The sequence below is a fragment of the Acipenser ruthenus genome, chromosome 13 (assembly GCF_902713425.1).
Source record: "Acipenser ruthenus chromosome 13, fAciRut3.2 maternal haplotype, whole genome shotgun sequence".
In the NCBI taxonomy this organism is placed as follows: Eukaryota; Metazoa; Chordata; class Actinopteri; order Acipenseriformes; family Acipenseridae; genus Acipenser; species Acipenser ruthenus.
In genome coordinates, this window is record NC_081201.1 from 24923429 (window position 1) to 24946256 (window position 22828).

At 37.2% G+C, this 22828-nt stretch overlaps 1 protein-coding gene across 3 annotated transcripts in view; it reads right to left on the minus strand.

Annotated features, from left to right (window-relative positions):
• Positions 1 to 22828, minus strand: part of slc22a15 (solute carrier family 22 member 15) — a 54002-nt gene that overhangs the window by 18195 nt on the left and 12979 nt on the right. For 2 of the 3 annotated variants that reach the window (XM_034030134.3, XM_059035804.1), the window contains exons 10-13: positions 22377 to 22449; positions 21856 to 22014; positions 17139 to 20324; positions 14950 to 15047 (exon numbers count right to left, since the gene is read on the minus strand). In XM_034030134.3, the coding sequence (XP_033886025.2) occupies positions 20283 to 20324; positions 21856 to 22014; positions 22377 to 22449 (274 nt within the window). In that variant the 3' untranslated portion in view covers positions 14950 to 15047; positions 17139 to 20282. The remainder of the gene's footprint in view (positions 1 to 14949; positions 15048 to 17138; positions 20325 to 21855; positions 22015 to 22376; positions 22450 to 22828) is intronic. The other variant, XM_059035803.1, reaches the window with a different exon arrangement.

Sequence of the window (22828 nt, forward strand, 5' to 3'; positions counted from 1 at the left end):
AATTGTGAGGAAGGTTAATAACAATCTGAGATTGACTGCCAAAGATATTCAAAGTGAATTGGCTGCAAGTGGGACTGGGGTTTCCATTTCAACCATAGGTTGAGTATTGCATGGTGAAGGTCTCAATGGTTGCAGTCCAAGGAAAAAGCCATTCTTAGGAAAATGTCACAAGGACAATCGTTTCAAGTTTGCAAAACTGCATTTGAATGATGGATAGGAGTTCTGGTCAAAGGTTTTGTGGAGTGATGAAACAAAAATCGAGGCTATTTGGTCAAACTGATAGTCATTACATTTGGAGAAAGTCTGTTGAGGTGTATAAAGAAAAAAACACCATACCTACTGTCAAGCATAGAGGTGGTAATATCCTTCCATGGTGCTGTTTTTCCTCTAATGGCACAGGGAATTTAGTTCCAATGCATAGTAAAATGGATTCCACAGCATACAAATAGATATTGGCCAATCATCTGAAACCCTCCTCTATAAAACTTGGTTTAAAGCACAACTGGACATTCCAACACAACAACAATCCAAAGCACAAATCAAAATCTACTTCAGAATGGTTAAAGAAGAATAAAATCAAGGTTCTGGAATCGCCTAGTCAAAGTCCCGATCTGAGAATCTTTGGTATGAGTTGAAGAAGGCTGTGACAAGTCCTCAGAATTTGAATGAACTGGAACAATTTTGCATTGAAGAATGGTCAAAAGTCACTAAAGAATCATGCCAAAAGCTTGACAACTATCCTAATCATTTAAAAGAGGTTATTATTGCTAAAGGTGCCTCAACTAGCTATTTAAGGCGTCAAATACATTCGTATGGATTGATTCTGCCTGCTCAGCTGGGACGAATCAATCCATAAAACACCTCAGGGCAGTGAAGGGTTTTTCCGCTGACTCAGGCTTATCAGTGATTTGACTCACATGTGCAAATGTATGTTTATTTAATAATATTAATCAAAATGTTGTACAATAGAGAGCACATTTACTGCTTCCTTTGTGATACTTGATTAATGTACACAATATTATTTTTGTGCATGGGGGTTTGCCAAAAAACAAATACTGTGAGTAAACATATACAGTCATGATAGGTATATATTATCAATGTAACTGAATAAAAATGCAATACAAATAAGTTACATTTAAATGAAACTTTCACAAATGTTGACAAACATTAACAAGGATAAAGTTATGTTTTTTGTTTGTTTGATTGCTCTTTTAATATATGATGCCATTTAAAAATGGGGGGGGGGGGCTTCGCAATTTATTAGATGAAGCTTATCTAGGCATAATTACCTTGGTACTGTCACATTTACTTTATTTTAAAAAGAGTATGTATGTAAGTAAAGCAAATTGGAATGTTATTGCTGGTGCTTTGTGTCTTTGAGATTATACCAATGAGACAAAGACCTACCTGCACATGTATATTGTGGCATCTCCACAAGATCCCTGTCCCTGGAGGTATTCATAACATTCCATTATCATGATTATGACTAGACTAGCACTGTCCTGTATACATTGAAAGCTTTGGTTTATTTACTGGATTTCTAAACAATTTGAATCCTAAATATACAATGCCAAAGTACAGGCGAGATTCAGACAAGGTTCAGCAAGTTATGGCTATCTCCATTCTCTTGTTTTGAGAGACCTCCCACAAACATAATTTGTAACTGCATTCATCCTTCATTTTCACATTTTAAATGATCAATCATAGCAAAAGTGTTAGTCCTAGCATTGCCCATCTTTCATTGTCACCATCAAAGGAATATCTTGTCTTCTTGTAAAAGAGAAAAAGCAGCACTGCTAGCAGGCTACGCAACAGCAAGATACACAACTTGCCTAAATTGGCCATTTTTTTTCAAAGCTACATTATCAATCATCTGACCTTCACTTGAACTTAAAACTGTCCTCATTCTCCATTTGTCAGATGCATCCAAGTCAAATTTTGCATGTCTGTTAGGTGGATATGAATCCTGCTTAAAAAAAAAAAAAAAAAAAACATGAGTGTTTAACCTCATGTAGGGTCATGTAGTGGCAAGCCTGTGACAGGTCTTCAGCATTAACACTGTACGACATGTTTGCCCTACTTTATTACACTGCTCATCTGTGAAAAGCAGTCTAAACAGCTTTTCAATAAGACATTAACCCCCATTATAAATAGGCAGCAGTTATGTTCACACATGAGAATGCCTTATCAAACGAATCTAGATTTTCAATGTTTAAAAAAAAGAAGAATGAATAAAAGATACCCATATTCAAATATTAATAAAGTTGATTGGTGCAATGGTTTACAAAATGACACCATCCATTTTTTTCTTCTTTCTGTATTATACATTTAGACTAATTGTACCCGTTTTACGCCCCAGTTTGAAATCAACTCACTGACTAAAGATCAACCTTTATCTCTGCTGTCAAGCCAATGATCTCTACACCAAACTGCAAATGTTACTACATGTAAGCTGCTAAAGCTTGGGAAGCTTGGGACACCTCACCAGTAGGGGTCACTGTGGCTCAGTCAGGCCAAGTATCCCCAGATAATTCTCCTTCCAAATCCTCAGGAGAGCTAAGGATGATACAAATCTCCTTGTGAGCCCCAAGTCAAGCCCGGCACTCAGTGCAAAGGAGGTTTGATTTGCATGCTCACCTTGCACACAGGAGTGTTTTTAATATACGAGTTGCTGGGAAGGAGACATTATTGATTCTTGATCATAGACTTCATGTTTCACGATTCTGGTTTAATTACATTTATATAAATAAGGTATGTTTAATCCAACAATGAAATCTGTCTATTATGGAGCTCTCTTGGCATGTGGATCCTTAGTCCCAATTTGAAACAAATAGCCAACTATTGCAAAAGTCACCCTTTCTTATTTTGCAGGGCAGTAAGTCATTCATTCACTTGTGCGGTTTAGCAGATTTTGCATCATCAATTTACCAAACAAAACACAAAATTGTATATTATTAAAATTAGTAACTTATTTTACACAGAAAATTACCTTTCCATTTTTACATAACTACCAAAACAGATTGAACTATGGGGGGCCCCAATTAAAAAAAAGAAATCACCACCATTTACTAACAATAAGATCTTGAACTTGTACAAAAAATAACACCCATTTGAGGTAATGTAAATTTAAGAAAATTACTTTAAATTGTATTATTTCATTTACAGAATTATAGACGTCCAGATAAATATCTCTAGACAACTCACATTAAACCACATTTGCCTCAGACATCTATCGTCCCAAAAATGACAGGCCTAAAATAAGTTGTTCCACTAGCAATTTTGAGAAGCTATTTTAAAATGTTTGTATTAATTACTACTTTTACTATGCCTCTAATTAATGTTTTCAATGCATGCCCTATTAGGGAATTGCATTTCTGTACCAATGCAAACCATTTTTATTCCCCTTAATGCATTTTTCTTTTTTGCTTCATTACACTTCACTTATCTCAGCAGCTCTGCAACAAGCTGAACTGAGTTAAACTGAAGTCAGGGAAGTCAGCCAACATGTGCCTAAATGTCAAAGCTATTCGAAAGCATATCAAAATAAAGAAATGAATAGAGGCTTCCCTGTTCCCAAAATTATCATTGCGTTACCCTGAACTGCAAATGAACCCGGCTTGCTTATAAAAGAAGCAGCTGTTCATGCAATTGAAACTATGGTTCATTACAAGTTGACCTCGAATTAAGGAGCAAAACTTCCTCTCTTGTAGTACAACTATTCAGAAATGCACTGAAGTTAAACAATAATCGAAATCAGGACCAAGAGGCAGAGCAAAAACCTAGTGAACCACTTTGGCAGAATTATTGCAGTGTTTGTATCGCCGAGAGTGATACAATGTGAACTGACCCTAAAATGTTCCCTTGTACAATAAGCAGTAAGCCAGTGTTGCCAACTTTGTAGCAAACAAAAGGCTGATTGTAATGACTTCTTAAGCATTTCACTATAAAAGCATTAACTATCATAAATTTTGCATGTTCAAAGCGCAATACCTAGGTCAGATGCAGTGTACCAGTTCAAATTCAATACAACTTTCTTCACATTAAATTATATACGCTGTAATAAAATACAGTATTATTTACGACTCTCAACTCTGGACCTTTTCAGTGATTATATAACATTTGGACTAGCTTCACTTCACACAAAACGGCTTGACTGAAGTGTTTTTTATTTTTTTCTGTGTTTGACGCACTGATCTGCCAATGCGGTTTACAAGAGAACAGCTTCACTTGAACTGTCACTCCCAGGGAGTATAAGAGGTTTCCCTTCTAGAAGAGTCTTCCCTCAGAATCTATTGCTGGTTCAGTCCACTAGGTTCAGTGACTTAAAATCAACAAATTTAGGAGTGTCAGATCTTTAAACTAGCATGACAGCTGCTGAAAGGTATATTCAGGATTCAGTAAGCAGGTCTGTTCAATTACGGTTATAACTGAATAAAAGTATAAGCTTTTTTTTTTTTTTTTTTTTTTTTGGTAACTAAAAACTAAAACATAAAACAGCAGTGACATCTACTTTTAGTTTGCAGGGTGTATGTGTGTGTGTGTGTGTCCGTGCAGGGTGTAGACTGATTTATTTATGGATGAACTTGTGGACAAATTAGATAGAAGCCCTGCTGACTAATGCAAATCTAATAAATCACAAGTGCAAATGAGCCTCCAGCTATGTTAGTGAGTACGTTAAACATTCTGTTAATATACTTCAGACAAACTGCTTAAAAACAATTAGGGATATGATTTGTTACTCGCCAAATCGAATAGATTATCTGTGGTAAGTATTAATTGAAAACCAAAGTCGGTAAAATAAACACATTATTATAGCCCTCAATAGCTCAGCCTGGTGTCAGTACCACAGTATAGTGAATAGCTTCCTGGAACAAGTTTTATGCAATTGTAGCTGGTGGTTCTGGAGACATAGGGCCTGATATATCATTATGGGGAAACTGCCCCTGTGATACATTTACAAAGATGGGGGCAATTTGCCTGTGATTGGGAAATATATAGACTATTGCATTCTAAGAACTCCCCTTTCCAAAACCAGAACTTATCCACAAGTAGTTCATCATGATCTAAACAAACAAATATGTTAGTAACACACATCCCCAGAAACAAGATCCATCAGTATCAGTAGATTATCGCCATGACTGCTAGCCACACAATGTACCTGTAATAGTGCAAAGGTGACATGTGTACAGAAGGATGGATATATCTCCCCATTGAGATACCCTAAAATAATGAGTTCAATCTGAACAATTGGCTATGTGGTTCTCTCTATATATGTTACACTCTAAACTAACATACTGTACTTACCCCTGTCACGGGGGACAGGCGCCCACATATTAACTGAAGATCACTTTGATTGTCCATACCGGGTTTCATTACAATTGGATCAGCGGTTCTCAAGATTATAAAACAGAAAGAACAGATCAGCACTAGTCCTGTCAGGGACAGCATATTTTTTGGTAAACAGAACATAAAGCAAAGTCCTGCTACTCGTTAACTTGTGGCTCATCCTGGACTTTAGTAGCTCTTCATTCTTGAGATTTCGCTGCTCTATGACAGCTTAAATGACAGAGATGCCTTCTGGCTGAAGACATTAACATAGCAGTTTCTGCCTGAGCTACAGCAGCTAGTCTTGGGTTTCCTTCCCCTGTTATCCAAGCTTTTTGAGACGTTGACTTATGGGATCTGATATCCCTGGACGTGTGGTCATACTTGTTTTTCCACTTCTTTATAATGGGTAGCCTTCATGATTGACCATTGAGAGGGGAACTCCCATTTATTTGGACACATTGAGCAGATTCCAGCCAGCTTCCCATTGCCCAACAATCTACCTGCACTGAGAGATACTTATTTCTGTGGAAGTTTCTCAGGACAGGCTTACTCATATATAGTCGGTGCTGATCGCATAAGTGTTCTTCTGACTAAACTGCCATCTAGTGCAGTGTCCATTTTTTTTTTGTTTATATAAAATATACAAATGAAACAATTCTGATAGTACAGGTGTTAGGTATTTCAGCCCACTCCCACACCATTTGACATATTGGAGGTTTCTTCCCAGGTCATAGGGTAGACGGCCTTCTGTACCAGTGCTGTAACAACAAACTAAATGACAGCATAATAGATGCAAGGTATCCAATAAACTAGTCTGTATCACTGTGTGGCTTCCTACCATCCCACGACTTGTAATGCCAGATACCTGCTTTAGTTTGGTTAGACTTTGGTGTGAACGCTGCTATCGTCTTCCCAGGACCTCCTTGTAAAAGGACCACAGGGAGTTTCCATAAAGACTTGCCCGCTCCTCATGTGAAAGTGTGAAGGAACCAGAACAGGTTGTAAGAGTCACGAAAGGTCCAAGGGTAAACAATACATTCTATGAGAAACAAATGCAGTGACGTAACTGAACCAGAGGAGCACAATGCAGGAAAGCATGCTCCCTGTTTTGTCTCATGTGGTCCACTATGCTCGCCAGGTATTTTGCTGGACCTTTGGGGGCACTAAATAAATTCATATGGGCTGGTGTCTCACAAAGAACTGAATTATTAAAAAAAAGGTATAGAATAATATAGTACCTACTACCTACAAAATTATTTATGAACTTTTCTTAAGTTCACCTTACAGTGTCATTTGAATTCTCTTCCAGTAATTCACAGTTCTCTTCCACTCTTGAATGCCCAAATGCTATATGCAGAACCCAAATGAACTAATTTGTGCTAAAGAAACAACATTCTTGCACGCTGCTCAAATATTTATGCTTTGTGTACTCCTGTCAATCATGCTTGTACAGTCTAATTTTATTTTTTCAGTAAATGACTGTGAAAAATCAGAGGAATTGAGATTCAGAGCTTTACATTCCAACTGTGTTAGCATCAACACTAGATTAACAGACCTGAGTACACATGCAAAGCTGCTTAACAGGAGGCTTGGTGGTCCAGTGGTTAAAGAAAAGGGCTTGATCCCAGCTCAGCCACTGACTCACTGTGTGACCCTGAGCAAGTCACTTAACCTCCTTGTACTCTGTCCTTCGGATGAGACGTAAAACCCAGGTCCGATTGTAAGGGACTCTGCAGCAGTTGTTGATGCATAGTTCACCCCCTTGTCTCTAAGTCGCTTTAGATAAAAGTATCTGCTAAATAACTAATTAATAGTAATAATAATAATAATATCCGTACATCAAACAACATTATCTGATGCAGCTGTACAATGTGGTTTGTGCATTTTAAGCTCCCAGATTCAGAGCATGAATCTGTATTTCAGACAACCCAGGTTCATCACTGCCAATGTCTAAAAAAGCACCTAATGTGTGGATAAAGTGTTTTCCACTGTATATACTCTGATAGGTCATTGCTGGCAGTCAACAAAGCAGAATTTCACTATTGATTTTCTGTGTTAGTAAATGAATAATATTTTAAATGTATTTTAAGAGTATCTATTAAAGTATACCAAGACATTTAGTGAGAAAGAGGTCTGTGCAGGGTTATGCAATTCCCCATCTGTCCCAATATGTTTTGGAGTGTGTATCACTTGGTTTGGTTGGTAAATTCCATTCCAAATAAGACTGACTGTGTAATGAAGTTGCTATGTCTTTTTTTTTTTCCCCCGCTAATAAAAGTAAAGAACCCAGTTTTCTAAAATCTACTAGTTTCATATTTGTAAAACGGTTAAAAAAAAAAAAAAAAACCCACACACACACGTAAAAAGAATACAAAGACACTATAGATATTGAATGAGAGAGTCAAGCAAACCCCTCGACCGAGTGTGTTAAAGCGCATGTACAGACAGAGCAGCATTTCATCAGCCAGCTAATCTGGATCCAATCCAAAACCATTTACACACTCCACTACTGCTATCGTATGCTGCTTATTTGATCTATTACATTCTTTGTTACTACACCTGCACGAAGAAAAGAAGACAAAAAAAAGACACAGACACAGCATCGCGTCTGAGACTCTTTTTCCAGTTGATCAGTTTTACGTTGCTGTCACTCTTAATATTCCTCACTGGGAGATAGCTCGGGCTTGGCTGCCATTCAGCCACACAAAGAAAAGAAGCTTGACGTTTAACATGCATTAACAGGATACTCCTTACATGGTGTAATTACAACCAGAAGCCGCAGCGAGTGTGAAAGCAACAGATAACATCAGGTCACACAGCGTACAGGAGTTCACCGAGAGCAGCAGGGTAAATTAGAGTTCTCTGACATGTTTTTATTGCCTTCGCCCTACATCCTTTTCATGTGTTTTCACACACCCCGGTCACTGGTGCGTGCCTGCTACTGAAACCTGAAAGCTAATTTGCTTGGTCCTGTTGGTATTGGTGGCATGAACCACCTGTGATAATGATACTCAGCCCTCTGAGCAAACAAACACAGGTGATTCAGCCTGTTGCTCAAAACAAGCCGTTGCTTACCCATCAGCTCAAGAGCGAAGGGGCAATAAAGGAGGACACCGGATGTTTTTTAGAAACATAAGCAGCCTTCACTATTCACTTGAGACCAGCTCCTTGATAAACGAAGATTCTACAATTAGATTTTACTGTTTTATCTATAGGTCGTGACCCTTTGCCTTTGGGAATGTGAACTTTTTTTTTTTTTTTTTTTTATTGGCGGTCATCGTGCTGTGAGTGGTGAATAACAGCTGCCTTGACATGGGATTTGAAAGGTTTTGGACCCGTTCCTACTTAAACAGAAGTCAGTCAGACTTTGATTTACATTTGTAGTGCTCAACAGGTTACACCTTTCTTGTATCTTAAGTTAGATCCAATGTTTTTTAGTAAAAATATACATGCATACTTTTAAATCCTTTGTGGGAATCCCTATTTAAAAAATGTAAAGTTTTTAAAATAAATTGTTCAAAATATAGATGAACAGAAAAAAACAGATGCATAAATATCACAGGAAATTGATTAGAGTTGATATGGTTTAAGTGTACGATCTATTACTGGCTTACAATACATATTAATAAAATTAACAAGTAAAGTAATTTCTGCTTTTTTCTTGTTTCACATCACTTTCTTTAAAAAAGGTTAAATATCTAAATATGCACATGTAGATTTAAATGTCGGCTTAAAATTTACTTTAGGAAACAATTCAATTTTATATTATAGCTTTCTATTTTTAAGTATAAAGTGTAACAAACAATGCATTCCCCAGGTCACCCTCCCATAAACCCTCTCGTCTCCATCATCAAGTTCCTTTTTTAAAAGAAGGACACAGAGTGTCGTTGCTTTTTACTACCCTTTCTTTTATTTCCATTTTCTATGAATGGTTTGCAATAAAATGCATATTTCATCCCTCCCCTTGTGATGTGCTATCTGCGTTGTTTGTTTGCTAACCCCCTGAGGTAATCCAAATTAGAAAACACAAGGAGGAGCAGCAACTGCAAGGAGCCTCAACTCAAAGTACTGCCTGCTGTCGAAAAGTTGAATTATGACATGCTGTCTCACTTAAAAAAGGGAACACTGTTTGCTTAGTCCCTATCTATGCTGTAGAGAGCAAAACTGAACCATACCAGCGCTCATGCAGTGGGAAAATCTTGCAAGCTAGACCCAAGACCTTTTATACCCAGGATTGTAAACTCCTATTAAAACTACTCACTTGTGGTTACTTTACTAGCAGGCTATCGGGGGATCAAAGTTCATTTATCACGATTTCAGCCTGTCATTAAAAACAAGCACAAATCCCTTAAATTAGACAAGGTCAATCACAGTGAGATATATGCATTCTAAAAATGTTAAATAATTGATTATCAAAGTATTTTACCAAAAAATATCAGTAGATGCTACATCTATGAAATGATCAGTTTAAACCTTTCATGACGGTGTTCAGCAGCACACTTTGCAAACGAACAGCCAACATGTAAATGCAATCCTTACAAATGGATACATTATTTCCCAGTCATTTCTCTTGCTGAGCAAATTAAAAAAAAGACCACACATCACTTATTACAGAAGAATCTGGCACCGGCTAAGCCTGAAATATGGGATTTTGTCCCACAGAATATGGCAAACTAACATCTCTCACCACTGTTACATACAGTGTACCAAAGAAAACATAATTTATAGTAATTGCTTTCTGCTCAAAATAACTTCAACATGCTCTCTAAACTTAAAATAAAGTCAGCTTCGCCCACTGTCCAAATTAAAAGATGTATGGTTTTATTAGATTGTCATCACAATAATACTTCAGTGCTCGCTGGGGATTGGCTCTGGCACTCCCATGGGTTCGGGAGACAAAACCAGCAGGGACTGTTTCTCCTCATCGAGCTACAGTGAACCCTGCTGGCCAAGCGCCCAGTGAGCTTAAAAGCGGACACCTGCAGGGCTGGCATTTGTCCTCCAGAGGCTGGTAGGTCGCGGACATCCATTCAAGTTCCTGAGTGTAAAAGAGGAAGCTGGCTTGGTCGTGAGATCGGAAGACGGCCACTGAAGTTCTCCTGAGCTGTGTGGGGAATTGCTGCGGTGATGACTGAACATTCCAAATCGGGAAGAAGATCTGGGGTCAAATAATTGGCCACACTAAACTTAAAAAAGAAAAAAAAAAAACAATAGAGCTGCATGCCTTGAGGTCTGATGGAAAAAATACAGAGGGGCTTTACTACAATACAAAATTAAAACTTGTTAGGATGTGAAAGTTACCCTTTGTTTGACTATGTTAATGGAGATTATCAAACTGCATGCTCTACACACCTGGCATGCTAGGCCATTGAGATTTGTTGCACAGTGTTTCCCACACAGGTATGATCTGCAGAAGAGGCTACATTTTCACAGTCTAGCACCCAGGCGTGATTTGCACATGTTAATACCAATATACAAATCTATTAACAGCAGTAAGCTATCTGAATACAGAACTAAGATGATCACCCTCACAAAAACGACTTTGTGCCTGCAGGGCCAGCACAGGTACATCTCAATAGTGCAAGCACAAATACAAAGAGAGACTTAAACAGACCACACTCAATAAAACAACAATGCCAAGCAATTATTATACATCTAAAAATGCACATATATTTATAGTTTTGAATGGAATGATCTTTCCTATATGGGAGCGGGCTGCATTTTGAGTAGATCTTTCCTAGGCTGTATACAGGTTTGCAGGGTTTAAAGATTTAAGACTAAGGAGAGAGGTGACACACTAACAGCCAATCCTTTCAATCTACCTGAACTAGATTTTAGAACCAAATGTTATTTGCTCTATTTAACTTATCTGTCTACTCATCTCTTTTATCAACATTAATGCTTAATTGACGTTTGCCCATCCATTAACAGCCTGATAAATGATGGGCAAACAAACACTGATCAAGCCCATGTGGTTTGAAAAGCAGTAGTGAAATAGGTCCTTTGTAGAAGCATAACATACATAGTAACAGATAGCACAAAGCAAATATCAATTGTAAATCAGAAGAAAGCACAGGAATCCCCACGAGAAAACAGTAGCATATTTGTGCACTGAACCTAACAAACAGACAGTAGAAAGAGCTTGTTGTGAAATTCAGTTTTTACAATGAAACATGGCTTTTTTCAGGTAAAGTGCACAATTCTATCACTAAACTTAAACATTAGAGATTCACAAATTACTATATTTCCATTAAAACGCAAATCAAATTATTTTAAACTTCATACTTTACAGTTATGTTAAGTCCAAAAATCTCAAAGTTCAATTTAGATACACTCTGCTGGTTCTCTCAGCTCTACAGACCCTTTTGATGATCTGACCTTTCCTTTACATCTGTTGAGATTTGAATTATACTTTACATTCAGTTTAATGGGGAGCCTACCATTCTTTGCCTGCAATTGATAAACTATGAATGTGAAAGTTGCAAATAAATTGTGTGAACCGAGGAGACACTGGTACAATTCTATCTGCTTTACACAATAAACAATGAAATGCCAATAATCTTGTGTGGGCTCTATGACGCTATAATGCTTCATGTAAACATGCTGCTGAGAAAAGGTTAAATTCGTAGTCTGTGTGCCGCAAAGGGCAAAAATCTGCTCATATTTCCAGTGCCCTGATGACTCGCTTCTAAAGTTCTTCTTATTATTATACGTGCACATTAGTGAACACATTTTGTATTTAATAACTAAAAACCTTGACCCTATTAATATAATGCATGCATTATCCAAGAAATGTAATTTCAAGATTCTTTAGTTTAAACGGCCATTAATTACAGTAAAATCTCGATAATCCAAACTGATTTATAATCCGGACCTTTATAATGCTATACAGGCCGACAGCTGCTGTAGACATCAAATTGCAAAATCATGATTCTATGAGAAGTGTACAAAGCACTTACAATTACCTCTGAATATTATTTATGTGTATGTATATATATATATATATATATATATATATATATATATATATATAGATTTATTACTTATTTTATTAAATCTAAATGTCAAGCACATGAGACAAGGTGTTTTTATCATGGTACAGATTACACTAAGACTAGCACACGATTCTGAACGGGGTCTGCAGCTCGGTTTAGCAGGTGTCTGCAATTTTTTAAATCCTATACACAAGCCCAGCTGTTCACATGATACAATTCTCAGCATCATAGGTGACTGTGACAAACATATTGCTTTAATCCCCTTCACAGAAGGAAAACATGTGTCAAGAAAGAACATTTAAATTTACCATCCACATAACTGTTCAAATGAAGTAAATATGTCATGACAGCATACAACTCTCTGGTAAGACATCATCTTAAAATATTGTGATCGAGTTCCAATCACAACTTTAGAAAAAATATTCATATACTATTATACAGCAACTGCTGAACTCAAGAAGGGCAGAGAAGTTTACAAATATTTATTGAATAATTATGTATTTTATAGAATTATCATATTAGATGATTGTATGACTGTCAAGCGAGTCTTTAGGCTTTGTGTGTTAATTGTATTCCAATGACAACTTAAGTTACAACTTTAAGCACTTTAAAAAATAACAAGCCCTGATGAGTCAAATGACATCTTGTTTTTTTCATTAACAGTAATACAGCATACAACTTTCGGAAGCTGTTTGTGGAATCAAACACTGTTGATATGGCACCCTCTGCTGGCCAACTGGTGAAATAAGTAACATGCAATTCTACCAAGCATTTTCTTGTGCCTAGTGTAATGCAATGCACCATATTCACTCGAATACTACCCTAGTCAATTGCATGGAAACCTGTAATCAGCTTTAATTAAAGGTGCCCTTAAGTAACCCGGTCCTCGGGATCCGGAGGCCTGGTCTTTGTTCCACCTGTACCCAATGATCCTACTGAACCAATTAAACCAACTTCCAGGACTTAATTAATGGTACCTATAAAACCTGGAGGACTCAGAACCTCGCCGGACCGGTTATGTGCACCCCTGGGCTGAACCAGGGAAGAATGTTGCAAACCAACACAAACTCATTTAATATCTGTGTAAGTGCATAGAGGCACATCCGTTTCTGCAGATAAAAATGGGTCACTTGCATTGCATTACATGGCTTCTGTGCATCCAGTATTCTTCAATACATTTTTTCCTTGCTGGTAAAAATACAGTGGCTTCTACACTAGATTCTGCTAGCTCTTAAAACCCTACACCATTTTTCTTATACGTTTATTGAGATTTGATTTTTCAAAAAAATGACTTAGAATTGAATTGAAGGGAAAAGCATTTATCCTGCCTGGTCTTCTTTCTCTGGTATATTGTTTCAGACCTGTTTGTTTTAAGACACTAATTCAGAATGCTTATAAAAGATAAGAGATTTATAGCACTGGAGAATAAAGCTTGCCTTATTTACTAAGTATAACTCAGGAACACTGTATGGAATTTCAACACCCCTTTGGCGAATATACCTCAACCCTGAAATGACATGGCTAGCTGAAAGTAAGGAAGTTCACTCATCAGGTCATTCAACTAAATGTCTTTTTACAGCCAGTTTTGCCAAACGGGATGGGTTACAGCAAGGGTTGTGTTTTGCTATACGGGTAACAGTAAGTGTGTGGGTACGTACGTGTATGAACCCTTACTCAGTTCACGTGAGACCAGGATGAGTCTACAGTAGGCATTAACAAATGGGGTTTTAGATCACTGTGTTACCCTGGGTGCTTCTGCTTATTCACTCATTGCTCAGAATGTGCCATTGGGTTAACTGAAAGGATACATTGGAGCACTGTGCTCAATGAATGGTTATTCAGATGGAAAATCCCATGTTTCCAAGGAATGTTTCTCACCTGTTCATGTCCGTGAAAGCTGGAACGTTATTCTCGGAGAATAACGAACAGGTCATTTTTTTACGTTCTTGCTCCAGAAAGGAAAACAAAGACTTTGTAGCTATATAGCATTTTTAAGTACTAAATTAATATTGAATTATGCAGTATATGACTCAGGTAGTAAAGTAAAATGCATATTTACAGCCACCTGTACACAGTGGTCATCTGCTCTTGCTAACCAGTAGAGCCCAGAAGAGAGTATCTTTTTTTTCTGCTGCAAATGTCCCTTTGGTGATTGTTTAATTGAGGTTTCAATGCAGATATGAGAAAGACTTCAGAACTGGAACCCTCGCTCAGACCCCTTACATACTAAATACTTTGGTATTCCTGAATAGATAACAGTCTCTTACAACCAATGCAGAATGAGTGGATATGATATGTACTCTTCAATTAACCCTCAAAAACTGGTTTGTGTTTAAGGACAACACTACATTGAATATTGTACCAGTCTTGGCAGTCATTGCTCAGGAAAATGATCTATTCATGTTACATATGTTGGCAGAAGATGCCCCCTGGATCAAAATAAACTTATACATACAACAATGCATCACAAATAAATGCTAAACATAGGCTACAAAAAAGATTTCTTAAGGCAAGAGTGTACAAGGTTAGATTTAATAACTAAGTGAAAGATAAGTGAAAAATATGGCCCGATACAGGAGATAAAAATTCATCACAACACAAGACCCTTATCTTTTTACTTGCGTACCTCTCAGTGATAGATTCTGTTCAGCTGCTCCCCCGATGTTCCCATAAACACTGGGCCTCTATGAACTTGAGATCACATTTTCGCTCAGAGTCATACACCTGCAAGAGTAAAGTGCAAGGTTTAGTTATGGAAATATCAGACTGACACAGAGAACAAATGACATTGCAAAGAAGACATGAAGATATTTGGTTTCCCAGCTAGAATCTTGTTCAAAATGTCCTTTTCTGCCTCGGAGCTTAAAGGAAGTACACTGGATGTCAACGGAGCTATGTCAAGAGCTGGATTTCAGAAGTATTTTGGCAACATCAATCTGGGAATGTGCCTTTCATTGAATTGTCAACCATACATACTTGCAGGCAATTACTGTGGTCTGGCTGTGAATTATTTTCAATTGATATCCTATACTGCTTTGCAAATCCAAATCATCAATATGGATGGTATTTCACAACTTTCACCATGGTAGCTGACACTATTATTAAACACATCTGGTAATATACCATATCTTGCACTTTGGAATTCAGAACAAATGTCTGTCTCTGTTTGAGACACCAAGGACTGATTGGCAGGGGGTATGGAGCTGTGTCTTTAAAGATAGGTATCTATAGATATATAAAGAAACTATGGTATTTCCTCCAGCAAAATAATTTTAATAAAGGTAAAATGAAAAGCACATACCATGTTTTATAATATTCATGGATGTATAACCTAAATAAATCCTCCACTTAAGGAATAGTATTGCTTCATTTTTAAACTTTTAGTTGTTAATGCCTTATCTAAAGTTGGGATGTATAATTTGGTAAAGATGCAAGCTGTCATTCACACATCTTTGAACTGGACAGGTACAAGGATGGGAATAAGACTCCCATTGCATACCAGCATGAGCCATTGCAGGTTTTACAAGATGAGCCAACTAAGTGACTCCTGAGTTTTAGACTATTAGTGCCTGAAACTGCTATTGAGTGCAAATCTTATTTCCAACCGAACTATAGGTTATTCCTACATATACCTGTGACAATCATAATGCAAATAACTTCAACAGAGCACTTGTCTTCCATACAACACATCTCTGCCCACACACACAGAGTATATGGACAGTCTAGCTGTCCTGAGCCTAGCTAACAGTGACAATCTTAACCCTGCAGCGTGCAAACTCCTTCCAAACTGTTTGAATATTAACACTAATCCTAGATGCCTTATACACCTTATTTTCTGTGCAGTCAATTCTACCAGGTATCTGTTACCTGCTTTTTAAAGTGACCCTGGATTGTTTTCTTGCAAATCCCTAACTTTTAAATGAATGTATAACTATACGATGGCTTGCTTTACGGTGTCTTGCTGAAGGCGTTTTCATGTAACTGACATGACATTTACACACAGAGATTAGGATGCTCCAATTCAGTTGTATATACTCTATATATTAACAGTATATACAAAATAGGGCAGTACTACCAACTCGTGGCAATCATAAAATAGAAAAAAAAAAAAAAATTGAAATGGTTATTAGAAGTAAAAACAGACAACCAACAATGTATAGATTAGGGAAATAACAATCTGGATAACGGTGGGGATAAACTGATATTAAGACAATAAAAAATGTATTTGAGGTTTGAGTTCAATACTAAGATTCGCTGGATCTAGGCAACCTTCTATTGGCTGAATAGGTAGGTATCAATATTGTCCCCACATTAAAGTGTTTATTTATTATTTTATCTCTTTAAATAAGATAAATAGTTATTGTTTTTATTATTTATCATACATACACACATGGTAAAGTTAGTGTCCGTGGAAACTATTCACCGCGGAACACCCATTATGTTTAACATTATATTTAATTTCTCGAACTATCACAACAGCAAAGCCCTGTATTTTTTGTTGTTAAAAAAAAACAAAGCGTACCAAATGTCATTAAATATGACATTTTACAACAGAAAGCCGAAACTAAATTACCTAATTGAAATCTATCACGTGGAACAACCTGTTATGATTCAGTTTGTTTGTTTGTTTTTAAAACAATGGACAAACTTACAAACGTAATGAAGTAGTCAAAGAAATGCAACTACCGGCGACACCAGAGACAAGTATTTGACCAAACCTACGCATATAGTGTTTTATGCAATCTTCCCAAAGGATACACATGAACATAGCTTTTTAATAATAATTTAAATTCACTTAAGGACAGACACACGTACCTGTTTTAAAGGAAATAGACCTCCGCTTCTCCACTCAGAACTAGTTGCAGTGAGAACTTTTGTGTTGTGATGCCACCGTGTGGTGGTATCGACATATTGCATTGAAATAAATATTACTGAGGAAAACCCGAGGGGATAAACCGAACGTGAGACATTGTAATGTATATTTATAAGCGTTCGGTGGCTACCTCTAATCAAGATGAAAGTCCATTTCTCAGACATTCTGTGCTGTCAGGCCAGCGAACAAAGCGAATATCAGCTTGCATTCAGCACCCTATTGCAGTAACATTTGTCTGTCTTTAGGATTTATTTTTGATTATTGGGACTCTATCCGATAACAGCTTCTAAAGGTACAGCACCTAGTCGAAATTGACAAAACTATGATAATTGTGTTCAACTATAAATTGATAACGCTGCATACAATTCCAAAAAAAGCCAGTTATGGTACAATCGATTGCTGAGGTAATTAAATTAATCTGTAAACCTGTTAATATTACATTGAAATGAAGAAACCACCAAAATAATTACAATGCAAACCCTTTACCTCAATATTTATATGTACATAGTAGTACAGTACTGAGATAAAGGGTTTGTTGGAGCATTTTGAGTGACAACAGGGCAGAAACAAGGACAGAGTGGACAAGAGGCTGCAGTAACCTTCTCAGTCCATTTAGATATGCAATGATGTGGTCATGTGAGCAGAGGAAATTCCCATATGCGGAGTGCAGGAGCAGGGGCTGGACCACCTCAGTTGAATCAGTGGTGATTGGATGCAGGGATCTTGTACTTCATCCATGGTGACGTTCATCAAGGAATAGCAGGAGACAACAGAAAGTGTGTCTGGAAGGGGAGTGGTGAGTCATTTCTTACTGGTATAGGCCTCAACAAGGATTGTATTCCTCTCTGAATACTTTGCTGTTGTTTGATACACTGATATACATTTACTGCTATGCATTCAGAAACATAATTCATTTAAGACGTAATTGTATGTACACATACATATTATAATAAATACATCTTTAAAATAAGGAAAATACTGCATACAAAATAAATGTCCAGTGAGTAGCTGAGGGGGTTGTTCCAGTCACCCAGTGAAATATGTAAATATACTGTACAGTACTTACCTTTTACTCAAAAATAATGTTAAATCTTTGCACATGCCTTATTAAATATGTCCTATTTGCCTCCCAAATGAACAATAAAAACAGCAAACACACATTTTTAACACTTAAAATCAACAGATACTGGTACATAACGGAATGTCAGAAGTCTTTTTTTTTTTTAATAATTTTTTTTATCATAGCTTGTCACGAGTGCCCAACAGATTATCATATTTCAAGGTCAATAAGAAACGAATACCTGAATTAGAGCATTAAAATGATAACTAGAAGTGTGTCTGCGTGCTCAAAAATCATACATGTAGGTTTCTGAGGTGAAACGTTTTATTTAAACAATCTGTAACTGTGCCTTTTGTTCCCCCACCATTATGAAGCCGTATACAGCTTTTCAGATCTATCTATCAAGGTGTTCATAAGCCTCACAAGCTTTCACAGAAACAAGCAAACAAGAAAACTTATAAAAACAGCTGTGCACAGAATTACCACAGAAGTAAACCACAGCTGTATCTCACATTAGTATGGGCTCAAATACTGCAGCAACATTCAGCACTGTGGGTCAGACCAATGCCTTTTATACAGGAGGGGAATGTAGTGTTTTGACAGGCAGGATAATTGGGCTTATTCAGGTACATTACCGAAGGGCTATTCTGTATTCATACAACAAAAAACAAAATTACATTTTTAAGATGAGTGTATTGCAGAAAATGCATAATTACATGAAGTGTTAAGAAAGAGCCCATTGATTATATAGGAATATTTGAAAAACCGGAAGTAAAAATCATATATATATATATTGTTAAGGACAATAAAACTCAAGCTGTAAATACAGGGCAAATATAGATTTTGATAACACTCACTGGACCAATATGCCAATATCATTTAACACTGGTCTACATCAACCCGATCAGCACTCATTTTTTAATACCTATTGTCCTCTTTTAAGCTTCTAAGTGTTCTGTGGCTTACTCTAATATATAGTGGCTTATAGTGTTGTCCTGGGTCTGTCATACTAACGGTGCAAAATAAACCACTACAATACCATTAGAGGAAGCCACTTAACACAAACATATTATAAGACATTACATCTTAAACAAGAAAAAAGGTACTATGAAAAAAATGAATAGGCTGAATAAATTAAGTAGACCAAAAAAAAAAAACTACCCTTTTCTGTTGAAATGGTTCTGTTCAAAGCAATGCAGGTACAGTACTCCAGTAGCGAAATTGTCACTTTTGAAAGTCCTGATGGAAACCACTTACTTTACCCCCTGTATACAATATAACAAGTTAAATAGAGGTCCTGATTTGTATCCCATGGGGGTCAATTCAATTGATCTTAATGCCAAAAGGTCTAAATACTACATAGTTATAATCATACAAATTTTCCCTGGCATTTTAAATATTTTACAATAGATCGAAAACTAAAAACTAAAAACAGAGACTTACATGCATGCAAGTTTGAATTTTAAACTTGATACGCAAAGGTCGATAAATTAAAACGGGTGGTATTCAGATTTAGCTGTTCTGATCAACTTAATAGACCCCCCCCCCCCCCACCACCACACACAATGTCTGAATAAAAATAAGATACAATTATACACAATGCCCCTTGTAAATATATATTAGTAAATCCAATCAAAGTTTTTAAATACAAAAACATTATCAAATTATTTTCAGAGTTTAAAAAAATAGAAAACTGTTGTACATTTCTCTTCAGCAAGTTAAAAATCTGGCAAATAAAGTAAAGCAGGGGTGGCCGAAGTTGGCCCTTCCACTCCTGGTCTTTGGTCCAAACCTGTTCTAAATTGTTTTAAATTAAACTAAATTAAACCATCCAGACACTGAAGCAGTTAATGATGTCATTTTACCTATTAAACCTGGAGTGGAATGGCCCTCCTGCACTGTGATTGGACACCCCTGGCTGGAATCAGCTCTCTTGGAATGTCATCGTTCCCCACCCCCCGTCCCCCCATCCTCTCCTCACAGCTCCACGGTCCAATGGGAAAGCCACCATTGACTCCACTGCAGTTCACTTTTTGGTAGGTGAACAGTTTTCATCTCGAGGGTAAACCTGTCAGAAAAATACAAAGCATGCCAGTAACATAAAAGTAAAAAACAGATTACTGTGACCTCCACAGTACCTACAAGTAAAAAAAGGTTTCAGATATTTAATCAAGTACACACAGATGCCTTGATTAAGATACTCTCAAAACCTAAAGAATGTTCATAGGAATTTTTATCACAATCAGATAAACAAGTCTAGATACTCTATAACATCTCTCCCTCATCTCTCCCTACACCCCCACTCGACCTCTCCGCTCCGCCTGCACTAGAAGACTGGCTCTACCTCCTCTACGCTCCCCTGCCTCCAGAGCCCGCTCCTTCTCCACCCTCGCCCCGCAGTGGTGGAATGACCTTCCTACAGATGTCAGGACTGCCCAGTCTCTGAACACATTCCAGTGCCTCCTCAAGACTCACCTCTGCAGAAAGCACCTGTAGAACTCCTCTGTTTTTCCCCTGGGACACTTATCACCCTTCCTTAAATGCGCTTTACTTGCTCTTATCTGCCCCCTATTTTACTGCATTTAATCCTGTACTTCAGAGTACTGTAATCTGCCAAGTGTTTAATCTGTAGTATTTGGTATTTAATTATATCCTGATGTAACTATCACTGACACTGTTATCTGCTGTATTATTGAATCGTATTTTGTCACACTTGTACTTGCTTGAACCTAAGTCATTGTATTTATCTTGCTCTTAATTGTATTATTACTTGCACTGTGACTCTTGAAATATATTTGTTTACGACTGTAAGTCGCCCTGGATAAGGGCGTCTGCTAAGAAATAAATAATAATAATAATAATAATAATAATAATAATAATAATAATAATAATAACAACAACATGTGCTAACAAAGCAGTTCTTTAGAAATTGTTAGGTGACATATGTAAGGGGATATGAATCCGCTGCAGGTAAATTTAAAACACAGATCAATGGGCAACCATGGTTCCTACTGTCAAGTCAATCGCCTCTTTTCACCCAGCAAACTGAAACAATGGATGTTACCAACTTTTAAACTGTGGAGGCAAAGGGCCCAGTCTGGGAAATCACTGATAAACTATTAGGGGTGATTGAAGGGCGTTGTCCCTGGGAGTGTAAGGCCAGTGCAGCACTTCCAGTGGACCCCCAGCCCAGATCAGCAACTTGGCACAACCAGGAATTCAAACCAGCAAGCTCCAGCTCACCCTGTACTCCAGCACTGTACTGTACTGAATGACACTGGGGAATCCCTGCAGCACACACCACTGTGTAAACAGGCTGCCCCTCTAATGACTGAATAACTGAAATCCAAATGAAATGCCAGGCATTCTGTATTAAATATATAAAAGCTGGATCTCCCTGTAAATCAGCTTCAGTCACAGATCTGACAGGCTTTGATATAAAGCCCCAGCTAGGGACAAAAATTGGCCAGGGAAATACTGACAGAGGATTCATGGAAATGTATGCTTATGTTTATATTACGTTAATGTTAAGGACTAACTTTTTTTTTTTTTTTTTTTTTTTAAATCAGTAGCTTTAGGATTTGTAGGTTTAAATTTACCATTTTCTCTTCTAGCCGTTGGTATGTTGCAGTCTGAAGCTCATCTATGGTCTCAGGGATGGGTTTGTTGAGTGTTTCTGGCAGGAGAAGTTCAAGGCAACCAGCAGATATTCCACTTAGACCAAACACCATGTAAGGCATAGACTGGTTGAGAGTTTTCTATGTGTAAAATATAAAACACAATTAAAATGTTACACAGGTTTAAAAACAGCCACATGTTTAAAATTTAAAGTTAGAACTGTCAGAATAATGACAGTATGCACATGTAAAAATGTTTTTACATACAGATATAATACCAGATTTGGATAACTTGTGTTAAAGAATGCCCAAACCAAGTTGTACCACAATTACATTTTTGCTTCTCTAGATGTACACATTAATGTAAATGTGGCATACAAAGTTGCACTTTCCTCTTTTCATAAAAAACACACATTTTCTTCTCTCATATGTGGAAATGTAGGCAATACAACATACTTTTTAGCTCTGAATACATACTTAAAACTATAAAACTTTAAACAAACCATTGAAGGCACAAAAGGAGCTAAAATTCCTCCGATACGGCAAGACATAGAGCAAACCCCAAGCCCAGCATTCCTACAGAAAGAAAACACAAGATGAACAGTGATTAAGATTCTGAATAAGGAACTAAATTAGTAGTCAAACATTTGAATATTCAAATATACAATGCTTGAAAATCCAGTGCTAAACAAAAAGCCATCTGTAGCAGGGCAGATGCCCTGTACATGTACATATTTTAGTTTTTGTTTTATTTAGCAAGAATACAGTTAACATTCCTTGGGTAAAAAACCTGAATGTGGAAAGTGAGAATGTGGTCAGGCTAAAGTGGACAATTGATTGCCATTTTAGCCTGGCCACATGTAAAAAGGAGGGTCTGGGAGACAGGTTCTCGGTTCAGGAGTGGGTGACGGGGCTCTCTGGCCTGGTCACTGTGATAGTGGTCTGCTGACCCCGC